Below are 25,412 nucleotides of genomic sequence, written 5' to 3'. Positions count from 1 at the left end.
CTAGGGGAAAGACTCTCCTGTTAGGAGTCTTAATTAATCACTGCCCATTGGACCATAGGGGTGCATGGAATCAAACGAAGAAAGTTACAAAAGGGGGAATTGGTTACTCGGATACCGTAGCAGACATTGAGACTATTAAAGGATCTGCAATTACATCTGAGGTCACTGAATACTGGATCTAGACTGGATACGGTTAATCAACGGGACAAATATACTGAGGCAATAAAGCTATAAGGGATAAAGCTAAAAGGCAATAAGGGATTTTCTAAGTTTCAACAGAAAAGTTTCACAAACGACTTCGATTGTAAAATGTATTTCTGAGTGCCAATAGAAATTTATTGGACAAGTTTTGTTTTGTGTTTGCTGTAAACCAGTCTAGCTCAAAGCAAGGGATCAGGCAATACCCTGGTTACAAGAGGTCAAGAGAGCCGAGGGATGGGTCGAAAACACGAAAACTTGTTTTTGTCACCACCCTTTTTAGATCTTTACTTGTCACCACTATTTTTAGATTTTTACAAGATTCCAGATAGGAATATTTTCCCACCCAACTCACATTCTCGGATCATACACAAATATCCAGGGTGTCGATAATTCCCGTTGTAGACTATTGGATTTTTATAGATTTTTGCAGCCAAGAAGTGAACTCTTTTCTAATCAACATGTTCACCATCATTAATAATTTTAAAAAATGATCAGAGCTAGGGGCTACGTCTCCTCTTCTCCTCAAAGAGCTGAGTATATGAAATTTACATAGAAAGTCATGTGCAGTAGGCTACTCTACTATTTAAAGACACGAAAGACAAGATCAACAATTTCAAGAATAGAAGAGAAAAATCTTTTCGTTTCCTAATAATGTCTCAGTCCCTTAATAAACTGAAAAAAAAACTCTCGCATGTTAGCACACTATCAAGAAGAGCGTATAAAGCAAAAACACTAGTCAAAAGAATCTCCTGGGACAAGAAATTCGTGACTGAAGGTACAAAAGTAGAAAATAGAACGGACACAAATAGAACAATTAAAGCGCCCGGTAAAACCACTAAAATATATTACAACGCTTAATAAAACCAGAAAAGAGCCAGCACAAAAGAAACTAAGGGATGTAAAGGCGAATTCAATAATGCAAACTGGGGAGAATATGACTTCTCCGGTATATGAAATCATACGAAAATACGCACGTTTTGCCTATGTAGTAATAAAAAACAGATTTATAATTGACTGAAGTTGAACATATTCGAAAATCAAAATCTTGCGTATGTCACGTCAAACTGATTAGAAAGACAATCGCAGACATAATAGGTTCGAGGGCTTTAATTTGGATCAAGCAATTAGATATCGCTTGTCCCCGTGCAGTTTACAGGTACTACGGAAGGGGGGCAAACAGGGAACGAAGAGAAAGAGGGGATCTAATCCCCCTTCTGAAATCTTAAAATTGTCCGATTTTTCTTTTCATTTTCAAAACTGTTTCTATTAATCGCCTATTTTCGGCGTTATTTTTAAATTACCTCTGTGTGCGTACCTGAATAGAAGATGTTTCCTTATCAACACTGCTTCTGTGTCCGCTCGCATCTCTAGCCTAAATATTCGCTCCCACTCATATTTCCCTTTTTTCTCGTTTTTTTATTATATCTACCTCTGTGATGTATAAATCGTAACTTCATATCTTTTTACGGACTCACTGACATCGGTGTAAAAGCTACGGAGCTGGCTGGCAAACTACCCCACGGTACCTGCAAGCATCTTCCCACACACAGTGCCATTACTGGTTAGGTTTATTTATTTATTTTTGATGTTCTTTGTTCGAAGTCTTTATTTCTTTGATTTCTGGTACTCCACCTTCTTTTTATTAAGTGGGTTCTAACTCAATAAATTATTATTATAATAAATGAATTATTATTTATTGACAAGATACAAAATATGAACGTTCTAATCCTTATTAAAATTAATATAGCAATATTTAAGAAAAACACACAATGAATTTTGTTTTTATGTATTTGTGTGCTGAATATGTTCGCTACTGTTTATTAAATATGTTTGTGTTTATTATATTTTCTTTTCTTTGTATCCACAGTTTCCGTCTTTATTGTGGGTAGTAAATTAATTGATGATGATGAATCGTTAAGCTTCGAGCAAAATCCCTGTATTCTAGTCACTCATTCCTTTATTTTTTTTTTATGAACCGAAACATATACATAAACATGTCCAGTCCCGTAGGAGTGATTTCTAGGAGACATAATTGAGGGGGGGGGGGTGAAAAACAGAAAAAAAAATTTCGAGCTACAGTTATAATTTTTCTATGAGGTTAATTCTTTAAACCCATTGTCAAGAGTAAGGAAATCCCTCCGTGTGTGCTGGTAAGAGCCCAAGAACTTTGAAATATGTATATTCCATTAGTATTTTCGAAATAGTATATTGTCAACAGATTTGCTAACTTAAGAGAAAAAAAATGGCAGTTATTTAAATTGACTGCAAGTATATAAATTATCCTAAGTGTGAGATCTTTTACAAAATCAGCAAAAAAAAAGAAGAAAAAAGCATGTTTAGAGATGGAATAATAACATGACAATTGATTAAATTTATGTGATAGCAAAGAAGTTTAACGAAGCACAAAGCATCAGTGCTTTTGCGCTGTTTTAAACTTCCAGGGTTTTCCCGATTTTCCTCGAAAGAAAATTGGGTTCTCCGGAATCTCCCCGTTAAACCCTAACGAACAAACTGTAACTAAAAATAAAGGTTCGCATTTTGTGTTAATGTAGCTGTATTTACCAACTTTAGTATTTGGGATTTGGAGAGCTCAATTTCTATTTATGGAAATTCAGGGATGCCCGAAAAATTTTTTTGAATAGTGGAACTATGGGACCCAACCCTATAAATTTGATATGTTTAGGTAAGCCCACAATATTTTAATATCCTTTTTTCCTTTTTTTCATAGGAAAATTCAAATCAATAAAAATCAAACCCATGACCTCCTTAACATTAGATAAGAAAATCATTTATCCAATATAGAGATAATCAATTATGCAATTAAAAAAGACAGAAACGTGGGATTGATATAAACCCACATCAGTCACGACGAACCCACAAAACGCTACAGAGATAAACAAAAAAGATGTACTCAATCAAAAATTCATTCATCTAAAAAAGAGAGGGGAAGACAAGGATGCTGAAACTTTGGGACGTTCTACAAATCATTCCCTTTAAATAGTCAAGCGGTGTCAGTAGTGCATCCGTAAAAGAAAAGCATCAATATGACACTGACCTCAAGTGTGCTTCGAGAGGAAACTTCGCATATTTAAAAATTAAATGCTGCTACACAGAAGTCCTCTCATTCTGGGATAACATTCGTCGGGAGGTCTCTTCTGTCGCGACCGTACGTCCTATGGAGCGTGTTCTTTGGTCTTCATTGGTGACGGGTGCCTTACAAGTTACCAATAGTGGAGCATTGTCGGATGTCTATGATCTGGCATGAGGAGGATATTTTAAGATATCCCCACTTTGGCAAGATGACAAAAGCCATACTTGCATAAAATCGGCGGAGAACAAAAACAATATAGAGGTGTCTTTAAGCCGAATGATTGGATCGACTGGGATTTGGAGAAAACTTTTATATACAATCAGAGCATCCCTGAGGCTATTACTAAGGATTAAGGGGAAAGATACGGCAAGAGATCTCACAAACAAAATCCTTAGCCCTTTGATCTGTTCAGGCTGAAATTCTGTTGAGTCATGTAGAAGAGCTCAAAGGATCTGCTTCAACCTTCTCGAGTTCCCCTAACGTAGACTGGGTACAAATTTAAATCTGGTATTGTCTGATTAGAAAGAATAAGAAAGGTGTGTAGAAAAAGAGGGATATGAATGGAAGAACGTGGAGGAAAACTAGACATCTAGCACAACAAATATGTAATCTTATTACGACAATTTCTCAAAACACGTTTTCACATCTGTAAACTCACCGATTTACGGGCAGTCCCTACCGTGAGGAAATCGTCCGGGGATGTCACATAAATGATCGAAGCATAAACTTTGTGGGGTTATGTTATTGACAAAAGCAGTTTCCAAGGTATCGGTTTCATCTTTGCTTCAGACAAATAAAACTCATTTCTAAAACTGTCCAATCCTGCGAACAACATCAGACGAAAAATGGAGCATACACGTTGTTCTCCGCGTAATATTTTCGCCTGTATTACTCCATAGATGTAACCCCTGGAATACGACTGTTGCACCACTTCAAGGCCATTGCCACCAGGCATCTAGTTTTCACTAGCCTAGAGAGCTTTTGCAGAATTCCGTGGCATTTTTTGGCCCGCAGCAACTTCCTTTTTCAATGCTCCCTTTGCATCAGTGGCAACTCTGCTCTTCAAGACTTCAATCGGTCATAGACTATAATTATTTGGTTTGGTTTAAGACTCGAAACACAGATTCACCATGCTTAAACTATGCTCAAGGACATGGATGGGAGATAAGATAGGTCAAATGTCGGCTTGGTCCTAAAATAAGAAAACTCCCTTTGCTAAATATATTCTCAGAAGCAAAATTGCCAAAAAGTTTTCAAAAATGAAACTGTCATTTTGACGGTTGAATTTCGAATGGGCAACTCTGAACACCTAGTTAGCAACCAAAAGATCATTGGTTCAAATCCCATATAAGGTGGATTTCAATAGCAAATTCCTATTATTGTCCGGACTTCTTAGAAAGCGGATAAACAAATAAATCTTTTATAAAGTCGTTTTCAATCATTTTTCTTTGACAAAGACTGATCCCAATCCATATTCCAGCGAAATATTTTCGTGACAAGAGAAATCTTTTCCCTCTCCATCTATGTCCCAAGAAACCACGTTTACATGAGATCTAATAAACTAATTTGCTCTTTCCCTGCCAATGTTGATGTTTTTTCTATAGGGAAGGGATGGACAGGAACTCCTAATTAATTTTTCCAATTTGAGGAGTGCTAGTACTAACAATTAAGCTTACACGTTCCAAATCTTCCAAAGAATATGTCATCTTAGCAGCTATATAAATACACGCTCTTTCTTTTTTCTCTTTATGTCAGGCACAAATACAATTAACTAGTTTTGAATTAAGTAATTATGGTGACACAAAATGGTGGAGACAAAATAGCGCGCTATTTTTATCCCATCGTTGAAGTCCGCTATTTGATGTACTGAAGCATCCAAACATTTGAAGCATTATTTGGAGTCAAAGTATCAATTTTGCCATGATCGGTAATGTCTTAGCCATACTTTATAGAAATAAGACAGAATTAATTCTATGCATCTGCCCAATCTTTAATTTCGTCATGATCGTTAATGTTTTGGCAATACTTTATAGAAAGAAGACAGATCTACTTCTATACATCTGCCCAAGCATCAATTTTGCCATGATGGTTAGTGTCTTCACCATACTTAGAAATACTTTATAGGAAGAAGGTAGATGTATTTCTATACATTTTATATTATTTCTATTGCATATATATAGAAATACACATTGCAAAGGTATATAATATATTTATATGCCTTTATATTATATGTCTTTATATATTTAATATAGATTGTTCCAATTTACTTAGATTTGCATCCTCTAACGCCATGAAGCACATAAGACAGCAATAGTTGTCTTCTAGGTCTCCAGATCCTGGGCCAGTAATCAAAGCTCCTTCATTGATCTATTTACCGTAGCGATCTCCTTTTCAAAGGAACGACCAAGCCTTTTAAGCTGCCCGTCATTTTCGTGTGGGACAGAAGGTTTCGAATTCCAAACGTCAAAGGACCTCCTTTCCTTCATACGGCTTGTTTGCCCCCAATGTCTCCAGCCTCTTATGCGAATCTTTTCACCTGTCAACGATTGCTCTGTTCTTGCTCAGAACCCCTCTATTCCTTACCCTCGCAGATGAGTGAACTGTAAGTATTTTTCTAAGACAGTTATTAAGCAGCACCTGCAGTACGTTCTAATCACTAACCACAGCTTGAGCTACAAGGAATGCCTGTAGGAACTCCATACAGAATTCAGATGAGAATATGCTAACACTGCAAATGGTGCAGTAAAATTCCTCAGTCACAGAAGTGGTAGAAGAAAGGAGATTGAGGGGGCACTTGCCCCCTCTGCCGCAAACATTTTAGGTTCTAAATAAATAACCTAACGATTATAATCATTTGGTAATTTATTTTTTTTATCAAAATAAAGGAGAGAGTGCAGTAGGCAGTAAGAGTGAGCAAACTGAATCCGACATTTTCACTTTTCCCGAGTCCTCATTACAATTCCTTGAAAATAAATGTAAGCAGAATGAATTTAATAAACTTTATACATATTTAAATCAATGGAAAATTCTATTAATAAATGAAAATTAAACAGAAGATTTATCGAAGTTCGGCCGGAGATTTTTTGGAAGTCAGGAGAGAGGGGTTGCTAATGAAGACTTTGGTTCGGGCACAAGAGAGGCCAGAACCGCCACTGTTGCGTCACAATTACCCTGTGAGAAGAATACAATCGACATGTTGATGTCAAACTTGACTTAAATTTCTGTGATAATTCCTTTATGCTTTAGGTCTTTTTCCTGTTCTTAGAAATGGCAATTTGAACAGAATTCACATAACTTATTGATAATTTTGTCCATTTCTTTGTCATTTTCCACCTTAGACTGAAAACCGGTTTTTATGAGGATATTAAGGTTCACTTTCAATAATGGAGGATGGAATAGGGGATTATTAGGTACAGCCCCTCATATTTACGATTGTTATTAGTCTTCTAATTAGTAAATAAAAGAGAAGCCACGCCTTACTTCCCTTTTTGAACGTCCATGACTAGGACGATGAGAGGATACTAAGCCTTTCTCGTTTTGTCTTAGTAGTAAATATAGAAGAGGTCACCCCTTACTTTCCTTTCGAATCAATAATAGATTTTTTTTTAATTGACGTAATAAGGGTCTTAATTTATGTAAAAAGGGTCAAAAGGATACTATAACTTATGACAAAATTGTGGAAAACTAATTCAACCTTGTGTTAATTTATGTCTAAGATGGTGAGAGGAGACAACGCCTTCCTCGTCTGGTCCAGTCTTCTTATTAGCAAATATAGAAGAAGCCATGCCTTACTACCCTTATTGACAGTACGCTGACCTTAATATTGATTGATTGACTATAATTTTATCCGGTTTTCCTTTTCTTTTTTTTTTTTTTTTTTATGGTTGGTCAACCATAATACGAACGTACGTGCGGGTTATAAATACGTTAATTAATTAAAATATGTCTCCATAGTAACTTTTCATTTCCATTTTCTTCTTTCAATTCAGGGAATGTCATGATCCAATTTGATTTATTTGCTTTAGATATCTCATCTTTACTTGGCTATTTTTAGGTCAAGTTAACAACATCTTTGCGAAAGCTAAGTTATTTCGGAAACCACTCTCATTCTATCTTTAATTTTCCTCGAGTTTCCAAAAGACTAGAATTGATGTGCTCAGTAGGTTTTTCTACGATCGTATTCATTCAATATGGCTGTACATAAAATACTTTTCATACGACTAGATTAATGATGGGATCAATTGCCAAATTTAAAAAAAAATCTAAAAGTCTAAAAGAATTTATAAATAAACAATAACCAGCCCAAGAAGCTTGTTCATGGGTGAATAATTAAGGTAACTAAAGACATAGAAAAAAAAATAGTTCCTTACTACAAACCAGACCTTCCTTAATACACCATTGGATCAATAAAAAAATTAAATAATAACAAACAAATTTTTTCAACTGAAAGTAAAGAGTAAAATAAAATTTAAAACGAACAGATATTCCGTGTATGAGTGGTATGCCCCTACCTAAACCCTCGCTCTTTACGTTAAAGTCTTGAGTTCTTTAAAAATATATTTCATTAAAATTCAAGGGGCCTTGGGTTTGAGCAGTCTTTCTTAAAGAATTGTGGCAAAAATTCAAACTTTAGCGTAAAAGGCAAGGGCTGAGGAAGAGGCAGCTCTCTAATATACAGAATAGTTTCTTTTGGTTTTAAGTTTTAATGTTGCTCCTTACTTACAGTTGAAAAAAACTTACTTTTTTATATGTAACTTATGACCGTTTTTAAAATCATGCCAAGAAATGCCCTTCCCTCCCTCCCGTGTAAAAATCACCTGGAACCCCCCCCCCCCGGCAAATTTTTCCCCCACAGAGCATTCGCCAAGTGGAAAATCCCCCAGGCAGAAAATACACCCCCAAACTTAAGTATATTTTCCAATAACAAATACAGTATGTGAACAGTAAGCGAATCGCGTAGCTTACAGCTTTTCCCCAGGTACTGTTGGGATCAAGTGCCCCTAAGTCATAGTTATTGGATCTTTCAACTATGCTGAATCAAACGGCTATCTCACAATCTTGATCGGATGACTTTAGGAAACAAGGGGCGTGGGAGGGAGGCTAGTTGCCCTCCTATCTCTGTGGTCACTTAGAAAGGCAACTGGAACATTTGAATTCCTGTCAAATGATACGTCTCTCGATCTTCTAGGATCACTCGTTCGATACAATCGCCCCTGAGAAAAAAAACGAAAAAAAAAACACACATCCGTGATCTTTCTTCTCGCAAAAAAAAATAATACAGAATTCCACATTTTTCTACATTAAGAGTGTTTCCTTCCTTTTTTGAAAATCAGACAAATTTTTGCATGCTCGTAGCTTTTGATGGGCAGCATTAAACTCAATGAGCTTTATATATTTGAAATCAACATAAAAAGCAATTCTTTTGATGTATCAATTGTTATCAAAATACTGTTTTATTGAGCCGAGTCGCTTCTTTTTTACAGTTCGTTATCACAAACTGTTTGAATAAATACAAAATTCTAATTGATTACTTTGATAATTTTTTTTTCATTTGTTAGATTGTGCGTCTGTGTAAAGAGAATGTCTTCAAGAAAATTTTACAACTAAGATAATGCTAGTCAAATTGGATTCTAAAAAAAATGTCCATTTATTGTTCGGAGGCCATAGTGCTATTTACAATTTCACAGAAGGAACACAACAGAAAAATTTGAGCCCGCGAGAACTTCCCATAAGTCAGGAAGGGAGGGGGTCCACATACTGAATAAAACATTTGATTAAAAATTTAAATGATCCATTACACGTAATTTTGGGCTTTTCCAGAAGGGAAGGGCAAAAACAAATGAAGCCAATAAAATTGGCTTCAAAAGTGTAATTATTTTTCAAAAACCACAACTTCACTTACGTTTAACGGAAAGAATATAATAAAACATAGGAGCCTCTGGGAATTTCTCCATAGGGCAGGAAGGTGTGGTTAGACTAATCGAATAAAACATTTCGGTCAAATAATTAAATGATCTTTTATATGTGTCAGAGGGAATGGAAAAACCAAATCAAGCCAGTTAAAATGGCCTAAAAAAATGTGCCTGAAATCCACAACATAAAAATACCACAAAATAATCTACATTTAACAGAAAGAATATAATAGAAACATCAGAGCCTACCAGAATTTTCCTAAAGGGGAGGGAGGAGAAATCCCTCACCCATAGGGAATTTCCACTTATCAGGGGAAAAAGAGTGCTATACCTAATTAAAAAATCAAAAGGTCTTTTATGTGTTCGTTTTTCCCGCGAAAAAGAGTATTACCTCTTAGTAGCCCTCCGACTCAAGAAAGAAAGAAAAAACAAAAAGCCTACCAAACCACGCTTGTTGCTCGCCTTGAACCTCAATGGCAAGGCCAAAATCAGCCAATTTAACAGCAGCACCCTTCAGTTTACTGGCTAATAACAAATTTTCGGGTTTGAGATCCCTATGCACTACTCCATTGACATGGCAATGATTTACACTTTCGAGAATCTGTTGAATACAGTGCGAGGCATCTGCTTCACTATAAAATTCACGGGCAACAATGTCCTCGAACAATTCACCACCGGTAACCCTAAAATGGAAAAAAAAACGTTTGATTCGCGTTATTTGGAAATATTTGTGACGTTACTAAGACCATATTCGAAGAAAAGCGCGGTTCATCATCAGGATGACGAATAACTTATCCTCTTTCCTACTAATGACAATAACGAACGCTTCCCTCAAATCCCTACTTCTAATTAATATTCTAACACATGCTTCTAAAAATGAAAATTAATATAAAAATAATCTTTTGAAAAAAGGAATGACCCACTTAATTTTGGTAAGTTTGCCAGAAAATTTTTTATAAGATGTTCTAACATTATTATCTTCCTAAAACGCACTGCAAAAGTCAAATTGGTTGAATAGGCCATTCCTGTAATGGGTATATATCCCGACATCAAGACAATTTCCAAAAAAAAACTGGAATGGTCGGGAATACCCGGGGACTTTCAGACTTGACCTCCCCCCCTCCCTACAGCCTTCTATATTGTGACAACGCACTTTTTACTAAAATATATATTCATCTCATTTGAATCGCGTTGATTAGGCTGATTGAGATTGAACTCAAAATTCCTTGAAACAACCTTGCGCTATGTCATTTTACCCTTTAACGATGGAATGATATGGGAGTATTTGGCTGTTATTAATTTTCGAATTAAAGCCTTTTTACGACATTTTAAGAAGCAGTGATAATACTTAGGCTTCTATATAAGGCCCCTCGAGAATTCTTTTTAGAACAGAAAGAAACGCATTATCACGTAGCTTCCAGGAGGATTATTTCTAGTTTTTCTGGTATCATCTGTCACTAGCTTTCCTTTCCATTTCTAACAAACCCCATTTTCTTGTCTTTATTATCTATACTCTAAATATCCTGACATTAGAACCACTAGTTGTCAAGTCAAGAGCTTACAGCCTGCTAATGAAACTATCACCATTAGAAATTTTGAACCATAGTTTATTATTTTTTTACGATTAAGATAAGTATACCATCTTTAATAGAGGATTAAACTTAAGAAGTAATAAGTTGAAAGCACCAAGGATATTAAAAGTGAAGTCTGATTATTTGAATTGTTTAAGCAAATACTAACAACCATCCAAATTTTAAAACATTAGGTAATAACCGGGAACTCAACTTTTAATGAAATCAATTTCTGTATTGAGTTATTTAATATTTTCAATCAGTGTTAGCCAACTTTAGAAAAAAAGCGTGGGCAGCAAAATCAGCAAAATCAGCAAAAAGTAAGCTAAAAACCATGTAGCACCAAACAGCTAAAAAGGGCGTAGCTTTCATTCAATGGTTTAGTTGTACTTGGGAATATACAAATTATCATTGTTTAATTTATTTAGGGACGAAAACTGATTTTACGTAATTAGTTTTGCTCACTTTTTTTCGGTCAACGTGGCAACAATGGCTTTACAATTAGATATGAAAAAATACTAAAAGTGGCAATAGCTGGGTGATAAATATGCGATAATAAGTGTGTAACCATAACGATTAGTGCGGAACGACAAAAATATAATCATGAATGATAATTATAAGTAACAGTATGCGTATGATAATAAATCTATAAAAAGTGATGATAATTGTGAATAACGACAAAAGAAAATAAGAAGGTTCAAGGACAATAAAACAAAGAGGACAGCTAAAAAGATATTTTCATGCCCGTCTACCAAAAAAGAAACAACTGCTTGTTATATTTCCGGAAAATGACAATAATTGTATGATGAATGTGTGACAATAAGTGAGGAAAGATAATAACTAATATATAATGAAGAATATATAATAATAAATAATAATAAAGTGTGATGATAAATGTGTGAAAAATGACAACCAAAGAAAATAGGAAGGTCCACGGACAATATAACAAGGAGGACAGCTTAGAAGACATTTTCACAGCCCTCTGACAAAAAGAAACACAACTACTTCCCTAAGAGATAAATTTGAAAGAAATGATTTGCTGTCCACGGCAGACAATTAATAACAAGCATTTTCCTTGATACTAGCAATTAAGGACACTGATTGCATTCTTATCTATTACTTATCTATTACGTGTCTATTGTATAAACACATGTCTATTACACATAAAAATAGGTATTTTATCAGTGAATCATGGGGATTTTTTAATGGTCTTATCATAACCTTTTTGTCTTTGCTTAATTCCAGTAGCACTTCATGACATTTTTCGATGGAAAATTAGTTGTTTTAGACAAAAAAAAACACAAATTTAGAAGTTAATTTAAACAAGTTACGAGGAGTCAACAGAGAATACTTTTTTGATTACAGCAACACTGGCTATTGTTTTTGGGCGAAAAATTTGGTTATTAAAACAGATCAGATGATAACTTAGGCTAGCTTTTAGATATTTTAAAAGTTCAACAGCCTTGTCAGCACTTTGAGATAAACTGCACCAGTTTTCCGACAAAAATTTCACCAACAGAGATTGATTTGTACCATCTGAACTGTACGTTAGAAATTTGCGATTAATGATTTCCCTCAGAACTGAGAGCAACAGTTTATTTTCCATTTATTTTATTTTTTTACCTAAGAAGGATAAAAATATACTGCTCAGCAGAAGTGCCAATGTTGTGAGATAAAATGTACCAGACTACCGGCTAAAATTGTACCACAAGAGATTGATTTGTACCATCTGAACTGTACCTTAGAAATTTGCGATCAATGATATCGCTGAGAACTGAGAGTTCTATGGCAAGGATAGGAAAAATATACCCAAGGCGGAAGTGAAAGTTTTTTTTTATTTATCTTATTTTTTCACTTACCCATGATGGTTATTAACATTTTTTGGCAACTGCTGTATTTTAACGAGATGCATTTGTTCGGCAACGTTTGCTTGTTGGAACCATTTTGAAAATAAAACTTCATACAATCTTACCTTTAGAAAATCATCGAGAAATAAGTTAATTATGTGATTAGACTGAGAATAATTACATAGACTACATAACATGTGATTAGACTACATAACTTAGTCGGGTTACTCCTAACTTTTTGCAGCTGTTTTCCTGTTAGAATTCAAAATATGATTTCCGGTTAACCATGTTAAACAAGAAAAAAATATGCCGGTTATGTTAGGCTAATAAATATGCAAACAGCTTACTTTTAACAAAAAAAAAAGATATAGAATACGGTACTGAACTTTTCAGTCCCTACAGGTGGTGCTGATTTTCATTTCATGGCCCTTCAGTCACAAAGTATAATGGGGGTTGGGGGCCAGCCATCCTGTACTTTCGCACACCCCTTCTGTTTACCTTCCCTGATTTTTCCACGTACCCATTTAGAGCTAGGTTAACTCTGGCTGAGCTTATATAGTTACACCACTGACCTCCGTTCCAAATCAAATAACCAGTGACGAGAGGACTCGAACCCCCATCATCACGGACAAAGGATCTTAAGTCAAGCGTAGTGACATTAGTAACCGCGAAATCTGAATTTAATGCATTTAATGACGGGAAAAAGTAGTTTGACAATAAAACATTTGTAATTTTTGTTTAATCAAACTTAACAGCTTAAATACAAAATTCGTATAGGATCAAACAACGTCCAAAATGTTTTCCTACTCAATGTTTCCAAAACGAATTTCCACATCATTAACTAATTAAGGAGCTTTTTCTATTTTAACTCGTTTGTTTTTATGTGTGCTTACCAACTATTGAGGATTTATTTTTCTTTCTGTTTGCTACTTGACCAAACTTAATTGCATAGATCAAAAAATATCTAGATTTTTTTTTATAAAGTATGCCTTAACGGCGAGTCATATTGTAAGGAATAGGTTGCCTGAATCAACTCAAAGGTGTCTTTCATTCAGTTTGTTAAAAAAAAAATAGAAAAAAATTCCTTGGGAATTTACGTTCTTATTTATTTAATTCATTTATTTTTCTTATATATTTTATTGTTCTGGAGTCTATTTAATTTATTTATTTATTCTATTCTATTTATGGAATTTTGTGTTCTATAATTTTTGTTTTTTCTTCTTCTTTTTGCTCTTCTCTCTCTGAGTAAGTGATTATTTTTTCCCTCCGAGTGAGTGACTTGTTTGTCTTCCCCTTCTTTACAGGCCAATGAGCCTTTGGGGGAACAGTAAAAAGTAATATTTTATGTGTATTTTCTGATAAATAATTCTTATCTTACTGCATATACGATTTAAGGTAATTTAAGATAATATAATGTAATTACAGAATCGATATAAATTGACGACAAAAATATTCGTCTCTCTGTTCAGTTTATATCTTTAAAGAAATTCTAGTTTTTACATATTTTACCTTATCCCAAATGTTTGTTACATATATTTGTCTTCTGCCTTATTTCTCATTATGTCTTGTATCCTATTACAGATACACGATTGTTCTTGGATAAAACCATTGCCAAGAAATTATTCTACTTAATATTTCTAAAACGAGCCGGTAAAACTGCATAAGACCCCCTAAATTTGTGTTAACAATTCTGGATCCTTTTTCCTATTTGACTCTTTGATATCCTTTTATTTTCGTGTATGTAAACTCATTTTTATTTCATATTTTATTATAACTTATTATTCACCTAAATACTTTATTATAAACAAGTATTATAAGTATATATAAGTAAGCTATACTTTTATAACTTACATATAACTTATTATACTTTTATATATATTTTATTACAACTATTGTATTTCGTGTATGTAACTATTGAGGACTTTTTGTCAGTTCGATTTTCAACCAAACTGAAATGTATAGAGTAAAAAAAAAAAAATAATAATCATTTCATAGGAACAAACAAAACATCTCAAAAACCAATTATTTTTCCCCAAAGCTATGTTTCCAGGAATGAGCCGATACATCCCCAACTAATCAACAACTTCAGGACAAAAAATCGATTAAACAAGTGAATTCTCACGAAGAAACCCTACACAAATATATCACAAGAAACATATACTCACAAATCGAAGACTAGATAATGAAAGCTCTCTTCTTGAATACTGTCATGCAATCGAACTGAAAAAAAGAAAGCGATAATTTCTTAAATCAGTCGATATACAAATATGAAATACACACATTATACACGATATGAAATCAGTCAATACCCACCAGAACCAAAACTCAAAAGTAAAAAATTCCAGTTTTGAACAATTCTGTTTATTAGTATGCATTTATTTATAATATATTAGGATGCATTTATTCATTATATATTAGTATGCATTTATTTATGTTTTATCAATAATTAAAATGTCTATTAGGATTCATTTATTTACCTTTAATTATATATAATAAATGTTTGTTATGATGCATTTATATATTAGGATGCATTTATTTATTATATATTAGTACGAATTTATTTAGCTTTTATCATATAATATAAATGCTTATTATGATGCATTTATATATTAGGATTCATTTATTTATCTTTTATTATATATTATAAATGTTTATTATGAGGCATTTATATATGCATTTACTTATTTTCCATCATATATTATAAATTTTTGATAGGATGCATTTATTTATTATATATTAGGATACATTTGCTTATCTTTCAAACAATTCGTGGTAACGAACTGTAGTAAGGAGCGACCCGGCTCAATAGTAAACGAAACTCTAAAAAACGGAAGTTTGATTCTAAAATATATATCAAAAGAATCATATTTTCATGCTGATTTTAAATATATAAGTTTCATCAAATTTAGTCTTTTTCATTAAAAGTTACGAGCCTGAGAAAATTTGCCTTGTTTTGGAAAATAGGGGGAAACACCCCCTAAAAGTCATATAATCTTAACGAAAATCACACCATCGCATTTGGCGTATCAGAGAACCCTATAGCAAAACTTTCAAGCTCGTATCTACAAAAATGTGGAATTTCGTATTTTTTGCCAGAAGACAAATCACGGGTGCGTGTTTATTTGTTTGTTTGCTTTTTGTTTGTTTTTTCCCCAGGGGTCATCGTATCGACCAAGTGGTCCTAGAATGTCGCAAGAGGGCTCATTCTAACGGAAATGAAAAGTTCTAGTGCCCTTTTTAAGTGACCAAAAAATTGGAGGGCACCTAGGCCCCCTCCCACGCTCATTTTTTCTCCAAAGTCAATGGATCAAAATTTTGAGACAGCCATTTTGTTCCGCATAGTCAAAAACCATAATAACTATGTATTTGGGAATGACTTACTCCCCCACAGTCCTTGGGGGAGGGGCTGCAAGATACAAACTTCGACCAGTGTTTACATATAATAATGGTTAATGGGAAGTGTACAGACGTTTTCAGGGGATTTTTTTGGTTTTGGGGGTGGGTTTGAGGGGAGGGGGCTATGTGGGAGGATCTTTCCTTGGAGAAATATGTCATGGAGGAACAGAAATTCAATGAAAAGGGCGCAGGATCTTCTAAAAGTACTATAACAAACAAAGAAAAAATAAACATGGAAAAGTTTTTTCAATTGAAAGTAAGGAGTAGCATTGAAACTTAAAACGAACAAAGATTATTACGCATATGAGGGGTTCTAATAATACTTTATCATAAAGAGCGAGGTATATAGGAGGAGATAAATACCTCGCTCTTTATGCTATAGTATTTTTAGTAATTTCAACTATTTATTCTACGGCCTTTCTGATTCAGGGGTCATTCTTAAAGAATTGGGGGACAAAACTTACGATTTAGTGTAAAGAGTGAGGTATTAACGAGGGTACAAACCCTCTCATATACATTTAAGAATATATTTAAAATTTAAAAATTTAAGAATATAAAAGTTTGTTACGTAAGTTTAATTTTTAAGTTACGTATATCTTTTACTAATAAAAACATTCGTTAAAAATTAAAATTTATAGTTGCCTTTTTATGTAACCGAAAAATTGCAGGGCAACTAGGCCTCCTTCCCCACCCCTTATTTCTCAAAATTGTCTGATCAAAACTAAGAGAAAGCCATTTAGCCAAAAAATGAATTAATATGCAAATTTCATTTTAATAATTTATGCGTGGAGAGCCAAAATCAAACATGCATTAATTCAAAAACGTTCAGAAATTACATAAAAAAACTAGTTTTGTTAACTGAAAGTAAGGAGCGACATTAAAACTTAAAACGAACAGAAATTACTCCGTATATGAAATTGGTTGTCCCCTCCGCAATCCCTCGCTCTTTACGCTAAAGTTTGACTCTTTGCCACAATTCTGCTTTTTAAAACAATTAAAAGCTTAACGAGTACGTATTTGGAAGGCTTGCAAATGATATAAGAAAAAATGATTATTTTCGACAGTCCAGTAAACGGAGTGTAAGCATTGGACCAGATTGGACATTTTACAGTGGACTTGTATTCATCAAAAAAATTTAAAAAAAAACTTTGTTATTAGCATAACCAAACAAAATCTTACTTGCCTAACTTTCCATTTAATCTTATTTGACCTACTTCTGCCAGGCCTTTTTTTATGTGGTAACATTAAATAGGTTTCCCTTGATTTGGCAATATGCTGCAATAAAGGTTATTATGTTCATCTCTTATCAGTCGGTTTCAGATCTTGTTGATGCTTTGTTATTTTTCGTTTTGTTACTTATATTGTTTGGTATTTTTGCTTAGTTATTGTTTCTTCACCATCTTTGGTCGTATATCTTTTTTGCAATATTGCTCAAAAAAAGAGACTCGTTCAAGTACCAATCAGGAGAGATTGGCATTTGTCTAAAGGTTTATCATCAATCTATAGAAATGGCTATCATATTTCCAAATGGGATGAATTTATACTTCAGAGTCGAACTTAAAAACAAAAACAGTAAAAAAAAAAAATTAAAATAAAAATAAATGACAAGACTGGTCAGAATCGAATAACATAAAAATAATTAAATCTATAGAAATTAATAAAGGAATTAAGCCGGTTAAACAAAATCCCCCTTTTTTATGAAATATTCTCACCTTCGTTCAAAAAGCATTCACGGGAAATTATTTAATACAAAATGAAGGAACAACAAAAAATGTTAATTAGCGATTATTCTCACTAAGCAAAGTGGGCAGACTTTAGAGTGTAAATAAAAAAAATCTTTGGGATCTTGAAATCTAACGTATATATGTCGCTTGTAGTTTCGGTTGAGCGCCAAAGTTTCAACTGAGCACCACTTAAAACTAAGCGCCAAATTTTCAGCTGAGCACCAGTTAAAACTAAGTGCAAAATTTTGAGCTGAGCGCCAGTCAGAACTAGGGGCCAAATTAATCAGCGATTATTCTCACTAAGCAAATTGGGCAGACTTTAGAGTGCTAATAAAAAAATATTTGGGATCTTGAAACCTAACGTATATATGTCGCTTGTAGTTTCGGTTGAGCGCCAAAGTTTCAGCTGAGCACCACTTAAAACTAAGTGCCAAATTTTCAGCTGAGCACCAGTTAAAACTAAGTGCAAAATTTTGAGCTGAGCGCCAGTCAGAACTAGGGGCCAAATTTTCAGCTGAGCGCCAGTTAAAACGAAGCGCCAAATTTTCAGCTGAGCGCCAGTTAAAACGAAGCGCCAAATTTTCAGCTGAGCATCAGTTAAAACGAAGCGCCAAATTTTCAGCTGAGCGCCAGTTAAAACGAAGCGCCAAATTTTCAGCTGAGCGCCAATTAAAACAAAGTTCCAAATTTTCAGCTGAACGCCAGTTAAAACTAAGTGTCAAATTTTCAGCTGAGCACCAGTTAGAACTAAGTGTCAAATATTCAGCTGAGTACCAGTTAGAACTAAGTGCCAAATTTTCAGCTGAGCACCAGTTAAAACTAAGTGCCAAATTTTTATCTAGGCACCAGTTGAAACCAAGTGCCAAATTTTCAGCTGAGCACCAATTAAAACTAAGTTCCAAATTTTCAGCTGAACGCTAGTTAAAACTATGTGTCAAATTTTCAGCTGAGCACCAGTTAGAACTAAGTGTCAAATATTCAGCTGAGCACCAGTTAGAACTAAGTGCCAAATTTTCAGCTGAGCACCAGTTAAAACTAAGTGCCAAATTTTCAGCTGAACGCTAGTTAAAACTATGTGTCAAATTTTCAGCTGAGCACCAGTTAGAACTAAGTGTCAAATATTCAGCTGAGCACCAGTTAGAACTAAGTGCCAAATTTTTAGCTAGGCACCAGTTGAAACCAAGTGCCAAATTTTTAGCTAGGCACCAGTTGAAACCAAGTGCCAAATTTTCAGCTGAGCGTCAGTTAAAACTAAGTGCTAAATTTTCAGCTGAGCACCAGTTAAAACTAAATGCCAAATCTTCAGCTGAGCGCCAGTTAAAACAGAGCACGAAATTTTCAGAATTATTGTACAAATTTTTACTTGTAGTCTGCACATCAAACCGATTTCTACTAGTCAAAAAAACAATTCTAGCCCAACTGGGCTAACATTATGTCGGGATAAAAAATCTCACTAACTATACAACCTCTCCATACATACATTCTACCAAGCGGTAGTATATTTGTACCTAAACGAAATTAATGAAAAAACAAGTTTTTTTAACTTAAAGTAACGAGCGACATTAAAACTTAAATATTTACAACTTCTTTGTTTCCAGTGCCGAAATAAATTAAACTTAAAACTCTTTCCCCTCTTCAATGTTCCTTACTGTGATACAGCCGAAATATTCGTTTGTTGGTTTCTTCTTCTTTTTCTTCCTACTGGCTGGAGACCCGCTTTTTTCAAGATTTTTCTTTGGTTTTGTCACTCTGCTTTATATCTTTTAATTTGGATTGAGACAGTCACAGCTACCCATCATGACAGACATATTTTAAATATACAATAGAAAACTATATTCATATGCTCACCTTAAAAATCTTGGAAGGGGCTGGAGAATCCCGAAAGATAAAGTATTTGTCCAGCACACTCCCTCCCCATAAAAAAAATGAGAATCATGACCCTACAATTTTTTTTTCTTTTTTGTATTTCAGCTCCCTCCCTGAACAAAGACATGTTTAAGATGGTTGACTTATATAATTGGCCTAGGTAGTTGGATGGATGAGTAGGGTTAAGGCCTCATTCAAATACTGATCAATATTAATTTCTAAAGTAGGAAAACAGTCTTCCTTTCTCATTCTGTCTTTTTGTTTAAATGTTGTTGTTTCTTGTTTTTTTTTTTTTTCTATATGGTGAATGTTCATTTCTGTGTTTGTGCTGTTGGATTGGTGATTTCTTTTTTCATTATATATATATATATATATATATATATATATATATATATATATATATATATATATATATATATATATATATATATATATATATATATATATATATATATATATATCATACTCTCAATAAAAATAAAGTTAATCTTTAGGGGCGTTAGCACCCCTAATGGATAAGGTATCTTCTGTAACTTCGTTCTTTACTTACATTTGAACAAAAGTCTTTTATTTTACTTTGAGTCACATATCCCCCCCACCCCCATCTCTCTCCTCAATTCTTCGACCACATAATTTGGTGATTTTTGATACTTTTTCGAGGTTGTAATCTCCCTTCAAAAAAAAGAAAAAGAATACAACATGTTTCTCTTGTTGGAATCAAAAGAATTAATAAAGAGACAAAACAATCTATTATATTTCTGTGACAGTAACAGTAGCGCAATTTACAAAAATATTGTCTTTCTTTACATTTGTATCAAATAAAAATACAAGTTTTTTCAACTGAAAGTAAGGAGCAACATTAAAACTTGAAACGAAGAGAAATTATTACTCATATATGGGGGTTCACCCCCTCGTCAATACCTCGTTCTTTACGCTAATGTTTGAATTTCATCCCGTTCTTTAAGAATGACCCCTGAATCACAAAGACCGTTTGATTAGAATACATAGCCCTTTTGAAAGTACTAAAAAAAACTTTAGCGTCAAGAGCAAGGTGTTGACGAGGGGGCAAACCCCCTCATATACGTAATAATTTTTGTTCTTTTTAAGTTTTAAGCTTGCTCCTTACTTTCAGTTGAAAAAACTTGTTATTTTTATCTAATTTGTGATACTTTTTTTTAAATAATGCTGGGAAATCCGGCGCCCTCTTCATGGAAAATTCTGTTCCCCCATGAAAAATTCCTCTAGTGAAAGTTCCTTTGACGTAACCCTCTCTCCTTGAACCCAACCCCCCAAGAAAAAATCCCCCTTGAAAACGTCCGTATACTTCCCATAGCCGACACTATATGTAAACCAAGTACATAACTTGCAGCCCTTTATCTGGAGACTGTGGGGGATTCAGTCGTCCTCAAAGACACAGTTATTAGATTTTTCGACTAATCTGAACAAAATGATTATCTCAAAATTTTGGGCCGATGATCTTGGGACAAAATGAGCGTCGGAGAGGGCCTAGCTGCCCTTCAGTTTTTTGGACACTCGAATGAGCCCTGTCGCAACAATCTACAACCACTGGGTCGATACGATCACCCTTGAGAAAAAAAAAAACAATAATAACAATAAAAACGAGCTCATATGGTACTTGTGACGAGGTCGGAAGAGCCAAGAGCACATATGGTATGAGCTCAAGCAAAATCTTAAGAATCAATAGATTGATTTAAAAGGAAAATCAAAGGCTTAATGCGGGTCGGGATTTAAAAAAAGAGCTCTGAGTCACGAGGTCCTTCTAAATATAGAAATTCATTAAGATCCGATCACCCACTCGTAAGTTATAAATACCTCATTTTTTTCTAATTTTCCTCTCCCTTCAGCCCCCCAGATGGTCCAATCGGGTAAAACGACTTTATCAAGTGAATTTTTGCAGCTCACTGACACGCCTACCAATTTTCATCGTCCTAGCACATCCGGAAGCACCAAACTCGCCAAAGCACTGAGCAAAGCCCCCTAACTCCCCCAAAGACAGCCCGGTTACGTTAATCACGTATCTACGACATTTGCTTATGCTACCCACCAAGTTTCATCCCGATCTCTCTACTCTAAGCGTTTTCCAAGACTTCCGGTCTCCCCCTCTAACCCCCACCCCCCAATGTCAACAGATCTGGGTGGGATTTGAAATAAGAGCTCTGAACATGAGTTCCTTCAAAATATCAAATTTCATTAAGATCCGGTCACCCGTTCTTAAGTTAAAAGTATATCAATTTTTCTAATTTCTCCAAATCAACACCCCCCAGCTCATCCAAAGAGAACAGATCCATTCTAATTATGTCAATCACGTATCTAGAACTTGTGCTTATTCTTCCCATCAAGTTTCATCCCGATTTCTCCACTCTAAGCGTTTTCCAAGATTTCGGTTTCCTCCTCTCCAACCCCCTATGTCCTCGGATCCGATTCGAATAGAAAATGGAGCATCTTAGACATCAGATCCTTCTATATATCAAGTTTCATTAAGATCCGATCACCCATTCGTAAGATAAAGATTCTTCAATTTTCACGTTTTCCAAGAATTCTGGTTTCCCCCTCCAACTCCCCCCAATGTTACCGGATTTGGTTGGTATTTAAAATAAGAGCTCTAAAGCACAAGATCTTTCTAAATATCAAATTTCATTAAGATCTGATCACCTGTTCGTAAGTTAAAAATACCTCATTTTTTCTAATTTTTCCGAATTACTCTCCCCCCCCCCCCCGCCCCAACTCCATCAATGAGAGCGGATGTAGTCCGGTTATGTCAGTCCCGTATCTTTGACATGTTTTTATTCTTACCACCAAGTTTCATCTTGATCTCTCCGCTTTAAGTGTTTTCCTAGATTTCCGGTTCCCCCCAATTTCCCCCCCCCCCCAATGACTCTGGATCCTGTCGGAATATAGAATAAGAGATCTAAGTTACGAGGTCCTTCTAAATATGAAATTTCATTAAGATCCGATCACTCCTTCGTAAGTTAAAAGTACCTCATTTTTTTTAATTTTTCGGAATTACACCCCCCCCCGAGATCCCCCAAATGGATCCGTTCCGGTTATTTAAATCACGTATCTGGGACTTCTGCTTATTTTACTCATTAAGTTTCATCCCGATCCCTCCACTCTAAGCGTTTTCCAAGATTTTAGGCTCCCCCCTCCCAACCCCCCCCCCAAAGTCACCAGATCCGATCGGGATTTAAAATAAGAGCTCTGAGATACAATATCCTTCTAAATATTAAACTTCATTAAGATCTGATCACCTGTTCGTAAGTTAAAAATACCTCATTTTTCCGAAATTAACCGTACCCCCTCCCCCCCCCAGATGGTCGAATCGAGGAAACAACAATTTCTAATTTAATCTGGTCTCGTTCCTGATACGCCTGCCTAATTTCATCGTTCTAGCTTAACTGGAAGTGCCTAAACTAGCAAAACCAGGACAGACAGACCGACAGAATTTGCGATCGCTATATGTCACATGGTAGATACCAAGTGCTATGAAAACACGCATCCGTGATCTTTCTTCTGGCAAAAAATACAAAATTCCACATTTTTGCAGATAGGACCTTGAAACCTCTACAGTACGGTTATCTGATACGCTGAACCTGATGATGTGATTTGCAATAAGATTTTATAGCTTATAGGGGGTGTTTCACGCTTTTTTCGAAAATAAGGCAAATCTTCTCAGGCTCGCAAATTTTGATGAGTAGGATTAAACCTGATGAAACTTATATATTTAAAATCAATCAGCATAAAAATTAAATTCTTTTGACGTATCAATTGGTATCAAAATTCTGTCTTTTTTTTAGAATTTCGGTTACTATTGAGCCGGATCGCTCCTTACTTACAGTTCATTATATATCATATTTAATGTCATACTTATAAATACGATATTATAAATATGATAATGTCATATTTAAGGCAAGAAAAATAAGATCAATGTAACTTCAGATCTGCTGTTACTTAAGTACAAAAAAAAAAATCTAAAGTTGAACTTCGCTCGATTCATCCCTCAATTTGCTACTAGTAGGATCTTGTTCCCCAAGGAAATGCATCTAGTAGCAGAATTTCAAAAGAAAAAGTACCACGATAAATCAATAGACTCCCCTTATAGGTGAAAACGGATAGATGCATTAATAATCTAAACACATATCAATAAAGTTGTGCGTACAGGTTCTAAGGGATATTTTCGGGCTATCTCATGTTGTTGTCATTTGTTTTGTTTGTTTTTTTCTCACTCATTGGTGCTGACACCAATCAGCGGACACTAAGCTTAGAAAGAGTAACACGTCTTTCATTAGTCCGCATTTTTATTTAGAAATGGTTAATTTTTGTAGAATAAAGAATTAATCTCGGACAAAATTTCTATAAAGTAGAACTTTCTATTTTCTACTGTTCTTCTTTTTTTCTTCCTACTGGCTGTAGATCTACTTTATTCAAGGTTTATTTCTTTAGTTTTGTCACTTTGTTTCACAACTTTTATTTTGGATTGAGATAGTTACAGCCACCCCTTACGACAGACGTAAGGGGTAAAACAGAGGTAAAACAGAAAGGTAAGGTTTGAAAGGTTTGAAAGTAAAACAGAAAACTATATTCACATACTTACCTTAAAAAATATTGAAAGGGTGGGAGCGAACTTTTTTTTTTATTATAAAGAAAGTTTTCTACGTTCTAAAAAAATTCTAAAATGCAAAAATCAAATTTGCTTTTATTTTTAGTCCTGAACTTTCTACTTCGTATTTAAAAGAAAGTAGCCGAGGCTGGTGAGTAAAACTTCCATAGGTTTTCTTGATTTGTCGTTTGAGTTGATTCTGAAAGTTTCATTCACATTGCTCTATTATTTACTTCATAATAGCAAAGGAAGTTCGTGCAGAAAGCAATATATCACCCTAAAGAAATAGTAGCTCACCCTGCAAAATATATTTAATATTTTATTAACTTATAAAACGCCTCAGAATTCGTTCATTTCTATTTCACATATTATTTTTCAGTTTTTTTACTTAATTCTTAAATTCTATTTACAAAATCAACTTGTTTTATTTATTCCATTATACAACCCTTATTTAAGATTTCAGAACTATATAATTTTAGAGGGGGCGGAAAAAGATCAAAAACCTAAAATTCTGGGCAATCAAAATGAGTATCGTGGCAATGCTGGTCAGAAAAACGAAAATTCTGACTCATTCTGAACTTGAAATAAGTTTAAAAAGAATAACAATATTAATCAATGATGATGTGAATACATACCTATATTAGGATGCTGTAGATACCTGCATATTCTCCCTTCTCTCTCGAGTTTTTGAAAATCTGGAAAACAGGGTTTGTTTATAATCCGACAACCTGTTAAACAAAAAGTCCTGTCCTAAGAGCCATTCCGCGTGCTAATCCGTTTTTATTTCTGGGTAGTTGATTTTTTTTTTTATGTTATGACCTCACACAATTGTAAATAAAACCATGATTTATGTCAAAATTCCCAGTATTATGACTATTTTCTTACCCCAGGTATGCAAACAGAGAGAGGGCTTCTGATCTCAAGCCCTGTCCCTAAATAATAGGATATTGACCATTCTCTGTATTCTCCCTACAACTGTTTGTCAATGTTTTTTTTAATGTAAAATTTGTTGGATTTTCTATGCAAATCTTATGTAAATTTATATTTATAATTCTTTAAAATTATGTACATTTATATTATTTACATAAATTTATGTAAATAGCATTTCCTTACTATTGCTTACTGTTCCGAATATTATTGGCAGAAGTAGTCGATTCTATTTGCTACTCTTGATATTTTGTTATTT

General features: G+C 34.3%; 1 protein-coding gene across 9 annotated transcripts in view; it reads right to left on the bottom strand.

Moving 5' to 3' along the window:
* The window catches only part of LOC136038819 (calcium/calmodulin-dependent protein kinase type II alpha chain-like), a 119,269-nt gene that overhangs the window by 69,303 nt on the left and 24,554 nt on the right, over positions 1 to 25,412 (bottom strand). For 8 of the 9 annotated variants that reach the window (XM_065722214.1, XM_065722217.1, XM_065722220.1 and 5 more), the window contains exons 5-6: positions 14,788 to 14,842; positions 9,646 to 9,887 (exon numbers count right to left, since the gene is read on the bottom strand). In XM_065722214.1, coding sequence (XP_065578286.1) covers positions 9,646 to 9,887; positions 14,788 to 14,842 — 297 coding nt within the window. Of the gene's footprint in view, positions 1 to 9,645; positions 9,888 to 14,787; positions 14,843 to 24,861; positions 24,922 to 25,412 lie in introns of all 9 variants that reach the window. The other variant, XM_065722213.1, reaches the window with a different exon arrangement.

This window comes from Artemia franciscana, chromosome 18, assembly GCF_032884065.1.
Source record: "Artemia franciscana chromosome 18, ASM3288406v1, whole genome shotgun sequence".
Taxonomy (NCBI): Eukaryota; Metazoa; Arthropoda; class Branchiopoda; order Anostraca; family Artemiidae; genus Artemia; species Artemia franciscana.
This window is presented reverse-complemented; position numbering and strand designations above follow the sequence as displayed.